A 10,966-nucleotide genomic window follows, 5' to 3' on the forward strand; every position below is an offset into this window, starting at 1 on the left:
AACTGGACCACTTTCTTACACCATATACAAAAATTAACTCAAAATGAATTAAAGGCCTGAATGTAAGACCTGAAACTATAAAACTTCTAAAAGAAAACACAGATGGTAAGCTCCTTGACATCAGTCTTAGTGATGTTTTTGTGAATCTGACTCCAAAGGCAAGGGAAATAAAGCAAAAGTAAACAACTGGGACTAAGTCAAACTAAAAAGCTTCTGCGCAGTGAAGGAAACCATCAGCAAAATGAAAATAGAACCTACTGAATGGGAGAAGATATTTGCATATGATTTATATATCCAATAAGGGGTTAATATCCAAAAAAATACAAAGAACTCATACAACTCATTAAAAACAAAGAAATCTGATTAAAAAATGGGCAGAGAAAAAAAAGGGGCAGAGGATCTGAATAAACATTTTCCCAAAGTAGACATACAGGTGGCCAACAGGTACCTGAAAAGATGCTCGACATCACTAATCATCAGGGAAATGCAAATCAAAGCCACAATGAGTTATCACCTAACACCAGTCAGAATGTCTAGTATCAAAAAGACAAGAAATAAGTGTTGGTGAGGATGTGGGGGAAGGAGAACTCTCAAGCCCTGTTGGTGGGAAGGTAAACCTGTGCAGCCACTATGGAAAACATTATGGAGGTTCCCACAAAATTAAAAATAGAACTACCACATGATCTAGCAATTTCACTGCTCAGTATCTATCCAAAGAAAATGGAAACACTAATTTGAAAAGATACAGTGCACCACTGTGTTCACTGCAGCATTATTTACAATAGCCACGATATGGAAACAACCTAAACATGTCCTTCAATGGATGAATAGATAAGGGTGTGTGTGTGTGTGTGTACACATGCATGCATTGTGTTATATTACGTGTTTTATATATATAACGTGTTTTTATATATATAATGTGTTTTATACACACACACACACACACACACACACACACACACACACACGGGAATATTACTCAGCCATGAAAAAGAATGTAATGGTGCCATTTGAGACAACACAGAACTCGAGGGTATTATACTAAGAGAAATAAGTCAGAGAAAGACAAATACCACCTCATTTCACTTAATATGTGGAGTCTAAAAAACAAACAAGCAAAACAAACATACAGAGAACAGATTGGCAGTTGGTGGAGGGGAGGGGGGTTAAGGTGGTGTGAAATGGGTAAAGGGGATCAAGAAGTACAGACTCCCAGTTATAAGATGAATAAGTTATGGGGATTAATGTATAGCATGTGGAATATAGTCAATAAGATTATATTAACTTTGTAGGGTGACAGATGGTAACTAGACTTAGTGTGGTGATCATTTCACAACGGATGCAAATGTTGTACACCTGAGACTAGTATAATATTGTATGTCAATTATACCTCAATAGAAAAAAAAATAAGAAAGGAAGACGCCCCTTGGAAGTTGAGGGTTTAATTATGGAGAATGCTTATTAGTCCACATTGGAAGAGCTAGGGCCTCCCCGTGGTTATGTCTGAGGTGAAACATTCCCAGAGAATCAGGATCCTTCCAGGGTATTTGCTGCTTAGAGAAAACTATTAGCCCCCTCCAGGTGAGCCAACAGACAGGGAAGGTGAGGACCAAGACCAGCAGCAAAAGCATCTTGTCAACTGAAATTTGTATCCATCCACCAGTGTCTGACTCAGCTGGCCCTCTTGACATACCCAGCAGGCCAAGAGTTCAGAAAGCAGCCTGTTTATGGGAAATTTGGAGACAAGATAAAGTGTCTGTGATAAAATAACCTTGAAAATCCCCAGCATTATAGAAATTTGGTTTCATACTGAGAGAGTAGGGTCTCGTGTTTGGTAATCCTTTGCTCTTTGTTCTGCTGCTGAGATTTCTCTTCCTCCCTGCTCACACCCTCTGATTTCTAGATGCACCTTTGGGTCTAGGGGGCCACTCCCATGTTGAGGTTCCCTTTCAACAGCAGGCCCCCAAAATATCTTGGCTTGGAACCACAAACACATCTTTATCAAAGGTCATGTTAAGTCTGGGAAAGAAAATTCCTGCCGGGTAGAGAAGTACAGCAAATGAAAATAGAAGGTGACCTTCCAGGCTGCAAGTGGCAAGTGTATGTGGGTGCTGACAGGCAGGAGTGGGCCCTCCCTCGGGAGGGGGAGGGGGACACACGTCCTCCACGTCTGGCAGGACTCTGGTCTGGATGGGAGCTTGTCAGCATCCCCTGTCATGTTGACGTTGGGCCTTGTCATTTGATTTAGGTGGAAGACTACCTGTTTGAAAAAGCAGAGGTCAACTTTTGGGCTGAGACCCTAATCTTTGTGAAATACCTCTCTGAGCACCTCTTCCGGCTCCTCTCCAAGTCCAGCTGCAATGCCCTCAGCCCCCAAAGCCTCCACCATCTTCACAGAACAGCGTCAGAGCAGGGCCACCTCCTCTCCCAGCTCTTCAGAGAGCTGCCACCAGCTGCTGAATTTTTGAAGACAGTGGAATTCACGAGACTGCGCATTCAGGAGGAGAGGACTTCGGCTTGCCTGAGGCTGCTGGCCCTTTTGGCAGGAAAGGAAAGGGAAGACACCCCCATTCTCGGTGCTTCCGACTCTCCTGCAGAAACGAATCAGTTCACTCTCGTAAGAAAAGAAACGGCTTGTTGAAGAAAGAAGACTTTTGGGGGTGGGGTGGGGATGGACTCTTCCCCCATTCCCATCTGCAGGGAACGTGTTGAACATAAATTCAAATATCGTCTTCCCTTTGTGAGTCTAGTCTTCTGTCCCTTCCTACAGAGGAATTTTTCTTCAGTTCACCCATTCAGGGCAGCCTGGTTTATTGCAGCTACTGTAGGAAGTGAGGCTACCACATTGAATATTGACTCTGTTCCCAGGTGCAGGCCACCTGCAGACCTGAATTCGCCTTTTTCTTCCTCCACAACCTCCAACGTCCGGCCATAGCCAGCCAGCATTTTCTGTGAACTGACTGTACAAAACTGGATTGTAACACATGATTTTCTCTTTTTTCCACTGGATAGAAGAGCTGGATTAGTTGGCAAACAGCCCACTGACTGGATCAGAATTCCAAATTTTATTCCATTTTAGCTAAAGCAAAAGTAGGTTCCGAATGTTGGATCCTGGGAGAATTAGAGATCAACTGCATAGAAATAGTTTTGTTTCCACTATCTACGTGTGCGAGCCCGTGACGACCTGCACATGCCATCTGAATTATTAAAAGAGCTCCTAGCCACCAAAAGTGTTTGGGCTAATGCTAGGAAACCTGATTTTGCCACCCACTGAAAGCATAGACCCTTGGCTGTTAGAAGGAAGCCCGGAGAAGGGAAAGCCAGAATAAATGACTTATTCGATTCCTACAATATTTTGCTGTCATTTTCTTGGTGGCAATAACAAGATTCTCATTTAAGATGTCAGAAAACACATTTATTCACGTTAGTGTTTGAATCTAGACACCCGACGGGTTTCCTGCCTTTTCGAAGCCCGGCCCAGCCCTCTTCCTCTGATACCCAGCAGGCGTCGCTCTTGCACACATTTTGCTGCTGGCCCTGCCTTTCCTTGGCTTGCCATTTTCTACTTACAATTTCAGAATAAGCGTTACCTGCAGACAGCTATTTTGAAATTCATAGTTTGGATTGGTCATAGTCTCATCTATATTCGTTTTTCATCCTGATTATCAGAAAAAGCCATTTTGGTAGTAATATGTAGAGTTGGTCCAGCTTTTAGGGTCTGTAAATATTTTTAAATACTTCTCTGGTGAGCAGTCACTTTGGAATTATGTTAAAGGGGCAGTTTAGAGGAGAGAGGGTTTGATAAAATTTCTTACTGCAGAAAGGTTCGTGTTTCAAATTTGCTTCTCTTTAAAAGAAAACCACCTACCACTAAAAACACAACCATACTGGAAGTATAGAGAAAGGATCCATAGGAAAAGGCAGGGAATGAAGTGAACTTACTAAAGAGAACAGGAAATTCCCTGGGTAGTTTTGCACTATTCAGCTCAAAATGTGGTAGGTTTTTGTTTTTTGTGATCCTGAATTAATTACCTGGTTGGGCATCTATGTAGCCCACACATGATGGAAAGTTGCCAGTCTAACATTTCTTTTTGTTATGAGCAGACCTGACTGGGTGAGAAGTCAGGGAATCGTTGGCATGATACAGTGATGACCATGGTTCAGTAACTATGAAACTGGCCTCAGCAAAGCCCAACTCACTGGAAAAGACCAGCATTCCTTTTTTCTCCACTTAAGATGAAATAAAAGCCATTACATAACAATAAAAATACTTTCTACCAGTGGGTACTCTGTACCAAAGCATGTCGCATAGCATATTTATTACGTTATCTCCAGGATCCTTCTACCCAGCCTACAAAGTGGGTGTTCTCATGGCTGCTGACTGGTAATTACCCCAGATTCTGATGTTGGCTGGCTGTGGCCAGCCTGGGAGGACAGGAGGGACAGATGTTTCTCCTGGTTTTGAATCTGAAATCTTATTACTGACCTACAATAGCAGTGGCTAAGGAAATGGCTGTTTCACACTTGCCTGATGCACTTCCAGGGGAATCTTAGAATACTGCTGTCAGGGCTACCCTCAAACTCCTGTGTTTGGGGTCGTTTCAACAAAGAACAAAACAGAACAGTTGGGGTTCTTGGGTATTGCAGGCTGTGTCAGCCACCATTGTCTGGCGCTGCCTGGGGGTCAGTGTAGGGCTGGGTGGTGCAATCACCGGGAGCAAAAGAGTCACCTCTCCTGAGGTCCCTGCCCTTGGCTCCAAGCCAGAGGGTCTAAGATTTGGTGCCCCTCAGGTCTGCAGCCATGATTCTGTGGATCTCTACCCATCTGGCCACAGCGCAGAGACCTGGCTGTGTCCGTTTTTATGGTTTGTCAACTTGTTTTAATAATAAGGCTTATACTTGTTCATCTTTTATACACCTTAACAGATAACTCATTTGCGCCTTGACAAAGGTGAGAGACGAGTAAAGCGGGAATTATCAGTTTTACAAGGAAACGCAAGTACCAAAGAGATCGTGATTTGCCCAGGGTCACATGGCTTGGAAGGGGCAGGGCCTGAACTCCAGCCCTGTGTTTCTGATCCTCAAGTCCTTGCAACCCTATGCAGACTCCCGCTCTTTGGGTGGATGCGTGGAGAGTTTCAGCAGGGGGAACTGCATGCAAACTGAGCTCAGGAGTCAGTTCCACGAGTGACAGGCCTGGCTCATCCTTTCCAGGGTAACGAATGGAAATGACCACGAAAAAACAGCAAGAAATAAGATCGATTTTGGAAAGGGGCTGTGGGTTGTCAACTTCCCTAGAGGGAACTGGGCCTTCCAACTGAGGCACAATTGCAGCCTAGGCTGCCAGGTGTGCGGGATCACGGACCCGCTCCAGCTTTTTGGCATCATGTGTTTAAACGCGGAGTGATAAGTGTCCTGGACCAGACCCCAGATCTGCCCGAACCGGGGTGTCAGCCGCTTTAGCCTAACTGGGCGCTAGGGGGGGGTGTCTGCCCCATACCCGGAGGGCGCCCGTTGGCGAAGGCATTTCCCAGCGCAGGCTTTTTGGGGTGTGGGACTGGCGAGGGCGGGAGGGGGCGAGCCCACCTTGAGCGTCCTCGGTGCCCAGCCCTACCTGGCCGCTGGCCGGCCTCAGCCACAGCCTGCGGCCCACAACGAACTAAAGCAGGGCGCGGCGCCTCCAACGGCCGGCGAGAGAAGGGGCCTGAAGGGCGCGCCGGGCGGCGATCCTCAGCCGGCAGCTGCACCCCATCCCCCGGGAGGGATGGGGAAGGCCGGGCGGATCAGCGGAAGAACGGGGTGGCGGGAAGTCGCCTCCATGCTTGCGCAGCTCTCCCGGCCTTCCCTCCCGTCCTCCCAGCCCGCTACCCCGCCCGGGATGCTCCGCGCCACTCCGCGCCTTTGGCCCTGGCTCAAGGTCTTGTGATGTGATTAGCAAAGCCAGCGCCTTGTCCTCAGACACTCAGCCCAGCCCGGCAGGCCCCAGCGCTGAAACCCTGTTTACTGCAGCCTGGGCGGGGAGGGGGGCGGAGAAACGGGCCCAGGCTCCTCCGGGCGAGACTGCCGCGGCCGCGTGGCCACTCCCGCCCCCACCCCCACCCCCACCGCGTCTCCACGTGCAGTCGCGATGGAGCCGCCACCCACCGGACGCAGGCCCTGAGCCCCCGCCCCCCGGCCGGAGCACACTTTGCAAGCCAGCCGGACCGCGCGGACGATTGCAATATTCTCGCATTTTGCAATTCCCGCGCCCAGTCTAAAGCCGAGAGTGGGAGATTAAAGCTCCGCAATTTCTCCTAGCAGGATCGGACGGGGAGAGACACGTCCAGAGCTGCAGAACCCTGGCCGCTTTAAACGTGCAGGGGATTTCCAACAGTGCAACCCCAAAGGAGAGGAGCCTTATCTTCCCGCCGCCACCCGGCAGCACCCAACAGGAACGAACTCTCCACGCCGCCGCAGGCGCTCCGGCAGCCGGCCCCGCCCCAAGGCCTCCCGCCCCCTCCCCCGGATGAAAAAAAAAATTGGCGGCGGCCAATGGGAGGCCACGAAGGCGCTTGACGTCCGCGAGCCGGCGGGCGGCGTTGCCTGGAGACCCCGGCGGGGTCAGTGTTCTGTCCCCTCCCCCGGCACGCCCGCCCCGCCGCTGCCGCGCTCCCGGACTCTATATAGGGCGCGCGCTCGCGGGCCGCGGAGTTCCAGCAGTCCGCGAGCTGTCGTCGGCTCCGCGCGGGGGGGGGGCGGGCCGGGCACCCCGGGGCGCGGAGGCGCGCTCTCTGCTTCTCTCTCCTTTTTCCCCCCCACTCCGCACTCCCGGGCACCCTCAAACCAGTCCACGCTGCTTCCCTCTCCCTCTAGTCTCGTCCCCCGGCAAACTTTCGGTCCCTCCCCCGCCGGTCACCCGTTATTCGTCGTGGCTCGAGCCCGGCCGTGCCGCCCCGAGGGCTCCTCCGGACCTCCCTGCCTGCAACTCCGACCATTACAGGATCTAGAAACATGTCGACCACACTTCTGTCCGCCTTCTACGATATCGACTTCTTGTGCAAGGTACGCGAGGGACCAAGGAGGGGAGGAAGGCGGGCAGGCAGGAAGCCCCTCGAGTTTTCAGACTTTGCTTCTGTCCTCCGCTTTGGGGGCACCCCTCCCCACTTTGACTTTGGGGTCGGGAAAAGTTCTGGAGTTTTACTGTAGTGTGTGCTCGTGCCTTGTGGGCGGGGAGAAGGAGCAGGCAGTAAGGGCAGGAGGGAGCCGCTGTCGTTGTTTCTCCCGCGCCGACCGCGGCCACGCTGCCTGGGGCTTCCCGGATGGGGTTTGCGCCGCCCAGGGTGGCGGCCCACGGGCTGAGGATCACATGTCGAAACCGAGCGCGGCCTGGGGTGGGAGTCGGCTCCTCCCAACGCGAACTTGATTCTTTTGCGCGTGTACGGGTGGAGGGTGGGGGCCGAATCGAAATCTGCAAAAAGGAAGAAGAAACAGAAGGCTGAAGTTCCTCTGCAACTCGCCCCAACTCATTCCTCCCTTTCCATATTTCATCCCGTCCTCGCCCCCCTCCTTTTGGCAGACGGAGAAATCCCTGGCCAACCTCAATCTGAACATGCTGGACAAGAAGGCAGTGGGGACGCCCGTGGCCGCCGCCCCTAGCTCGGGCTTCACGCCGGGCTTTCTCCGACGGCACTCGGCCAGCAACCTGCACGCACTCGCCCACCCCGCGCCTAGCCCCGGCAGCTGCTCGCCCAAGTTCCCGGGCGCGGCTAACGGCAGCAGCTGCGGCAGCGGGGCGGCGGGCGGCCCGGCCTCCTACGGCACCCTCAAGGAGCCGTCAGGGGGCGGCGGCACAGCCCTGCTGAACAAGGAGAACAAATTCCGGGACCGCTCGTTCAGCGAGAACGGCGAGCGCAGCCAGCACCTCTTACACCTGCAGCAGCAACAGCAGCAGCAGCAGAAGGGGGGCGGAGGCTCCCAGATCAACTCGACGCGCTACAAGACTGAGCTGTGCCGGCCTTTTGAGGAGAGCGGCACGTGCAAGTACGGCGAGAAGTGTCAGTTCGCTCACGGCTTCCACGAGCTGCGCAGCCTGACCCGGCACCCCAAATACAAGACGGAGCTGTGCCGCACCTTCCACACCATCGGCTTCTGTCCCTACGGGCCGCGCTGCCACTTCATCCACAACGCCGACGAGCGGCGGCCCGCGCCGTCGGGGGGCGCCTCCGGGGACCTGCGCGCCTTCAGCGCGCGGGACGCGCTGCACCTGGGCTTCCCCCGGGAGCCGCGGCCCAAGCTGCATCACAGCCTCAGCTTCTCGGGCTTCCCTTCGGGCCACCACCAGCCCCCGGGGGGCCTGGAGTCGCCGCTGCTGCTCGACAGCCCCACGTCGCGCACGCCGCCGCCGCCGCCCTCTTGTTCCTCGGCCTCGTCCTGCTCCTCGTCCGCTTCGTCCTGCTCGTCGGCCTCCGCGGCCTCCACGCCCTCGGGCGCCCCGACGTGCTGTGCTTCGGCAGCGGCTGCGGCCGCTGCGGCCCTGCTGTATGGCACCGGGGGCGCCGAGGACCTGCTGGCGCCGGGCGCCCAGTGCGCTGCCTGTTCGTCGGCTTCGTGCGCCAACAACGCCTTTGCGTTCGGCCCGGAGCTGAGCAGCCTCATCACGCCGCTCGCCATCCAGACCCACAACTTCGCCGCCGTGGCCGCCGCGTACTATCGCAGTCAGCAGCAGCAGGGCCTGGTGCCCCCCGCGCAGCCCCCGGCGCCGCCCAGCGCGCCCCTCCCTGCCAGTGCCGCCGCGCCGCCCTCGCCGCCCTTCAGCTTCCAGCTGCCGCGCCGCTTGTCCGAGTCGCCCGTGTTCGACGCGCCCCCTAGCCCCCCGGACTCGCTGTCGGACCGCGACAGCTACTTGAGCGGCTCCCTGAGTTCGGGCAGCCTCAGCGGCTCCGAGTCCCCCAGCCTCGACCCGGGCCGCCGCCTGCCCATCTTCAGCCGCCTGTCCATCTCCGACGACTGAGGCGACAAGAGGGCGCCAGCGCGGAGGAGGAAGGGAAGGCCGTTCTGGGGGTGTTGGCGGGCGCCCCTGACATCTGGAGTCCTGTTAGGGGCAGGGAGGGGCACGGGAGTCGGGCGGGGGGAGGGAGACAGGCCACGACCAGACTGCGGGCCGCACCGAGCACTTGGACTCGAACTTGTGTGCCGGGAGGGGCCCCCACCCCTCCCCTTTCGGTTTCCTCTTTTTTGTTTTTTTTTTTTTTAATTATTTTTATTATTATTAACGAAGTTTCATTCTTGTTGAGCAAAAAAAGCCAACGAACTTTTGTATTGATGAACAAAATTTTCACAACAGGGCAGTTGTGATGCGAACAGAACAAAAAAAAAACCAAACACTTAAAACTTTTTTAGGTCTCCTAGGAGTTTGGGACTTTAGGAAAAAAAAAATCAACCCAGCACCAGCAGCTACCAACCACCATTCCATATCTTCACTTGAAAAGCATTAGTTACAGTCCAGATGTGGGAACTCTTATCTTGAGAGAAGTTCCTAATTGTTTGTCTCAGACCAGTGTAAACAAACCAGCCAGCCACCACCGTGCTAAACCTCTTAAGCTTCTGGAATCCAATATTGTACCAGGAATATGCCTTGATTGTAGTCCTCAGCTCCATAGGTTTTTGTTTGACACAAAGTTCTTTACGTCTGGAAAACAACAACAAAAAAACCACCTGCATTCCAAAGTTTCCTACTGGTTACTGGTGTCATTGCCACCACTTAGTGGATGTTTAATTTTAGAACCATTTTGTCTGCTCTTTTCTGGAAGCCTTGGGCAGAGCTTAGTTCCTTAATCGTTGGGGGGAATAACTGCTGAATTTTTAGCTGTTTTGAGTTGATTTCGCACCACTGCACCACAACTCAATATGAAAAAACTATTTAACTTATTTATTATCTTGTGAAAAGTATACATTGAAATTTTTGTTCATACTGTATTTATCAAGTATGAAAAGCAATAGATATATATTCTTTTATTATGTTAAATTATGATTGCCATTATTAATCGGCAAAATGTGGAGTGTATGTTCTTTTCACAGTAATATATGCCTTTTGTAACTTCACTTGGTTATTTTATTGTAAATGAGTAAAAAAAATCTTAATTTAAGAGATTGTATGTAATATTTATTTCATTAATTTCTTTCCTTGTTTACGTAAATTTTGAAAGATTGCATGATTTCTTTACAGAAATCTATCCTGATGCTGTGGAAGTAGTTTGAGGAATATCTTAATGAGTTTTCTTAGAATGTATAATGGTTGTAGCCCATCCAACTTTAATGAAAAAAAGTTGACCACATACTTTGCAATCAGGCTTCAATGTGGCATGCTTTTCTCATTCCAACTTTTTTTTTAAATTAGCAAGGAAAAGCTTGCTTATTCCACCGATTCTGTGACCTACTCTGCGTATAAAGACAAATGTAGCAATAATGGGGTGGGGGGTTAGTCTCACAGTGCCTTTGGAAGGGCCAGAACTTGCCTTAAATCTTCCTCAACCAAATAAGTATTTTTCTATTAGTCCTTGAGAGAATTTGAATGTAGGATGGGTTCAACTGCACAAAAGGAAAAGATACTTACCACTTTTTTATATAGATCTAAAGTGAAGCCACCTCGTAGTGCTAAAAAATGGTATGTAGTACATGAATATGCCTTGTTTCATTACAGAAAATTCCAAAACTTGTACCTTTTTTTTTTTTGCGTGTGTAGAAAGGCAGGAATGCTTTCCTGGACAGCGGATGAATGAGCAGTAGCTTTAGTTTGTACGTAGGTACAGTTGGAGCACTATGTACTCTGGACTACTTTGACAGAAGTAGGATTTTGAATGTAACAAGATAAGTCAACTTGAGTTGTAATATATTTTGGGGAATCAGTTCACTACAAATTGTGACTGTAAACGTTGTACTGTAAATGTTTTGTAGTTTTCCCCCAATAAAATTTTTGGGAAAAAAGGTA

General features: G+C 51.1%; 2 protein-coding genes across 6 annotated transcripts in view; both read left to right on the forward strand.

Annotated features, from left to right (window-relative positions):
- The window catches only part of THADA (THADA armadillo repeat containing), a 322,099-nt gene extending 317,800 nt beyond the window's left edge, over nucleotides 1-4,299 (forward strand). For all 5 annotated transcript variants that reach the window (XM_028103861.2, XM_088026549.1, XM_088026548.1 and 2 more), the window contains one exon: nucleotides 2,249-4,299. In XM_028103861.2, the coding sequence (XP_027959662.1) occupies nucleotides 2,249-2,641 (393 nt within the window). In that variant the 3' untranslated portion in view covers nucleotides 2,642-4,299. The remainder of the gene's footprint in view (nucleotides 1-2,248) is intronic.
- Nucleotides 4,300-6,678: 2,379 nt separating this feature from the next.
- ZFP36L2 (ZFP36 like 2 zinc finger CCCH-type) lies at nucleotides 6,679-10,966 on the forward strand. Its single transcript, XM_028103942.2, has 2 exons — nucleotides 6,679-7,041; nucleotides 7,556-10,966. The coding sequence occupies exons 1-2, from the start codon at nucleotides 6,991-6,993 to the stop codon at nucleotides 8,987-8,989; spliced, it is 1,485 nt and encodes a 494-aa protein (XP_027959743.1). The 5' UTR covers nucleotides 6,679-6,990; the 3' UTR covers nucleotides 8,990-10,966.

Source organism: Eumetopias jubatus, unplaced genomic scaffold (assembly GCF_037043125.1).
Source record: "Eumetopias jubatus isolate StellerSeaLion01/CBP00866 unplaced genomic scaffold, mEumJub1_p1.0 scaffold_9, whole genome shotgun sequence".
Taxonomy (NCBI): Eukaryota; Metazoa; Chordata; class Mammalia; order Carnivora; family Otariidae; genus Eumetopias; species Eumetopias jubatus.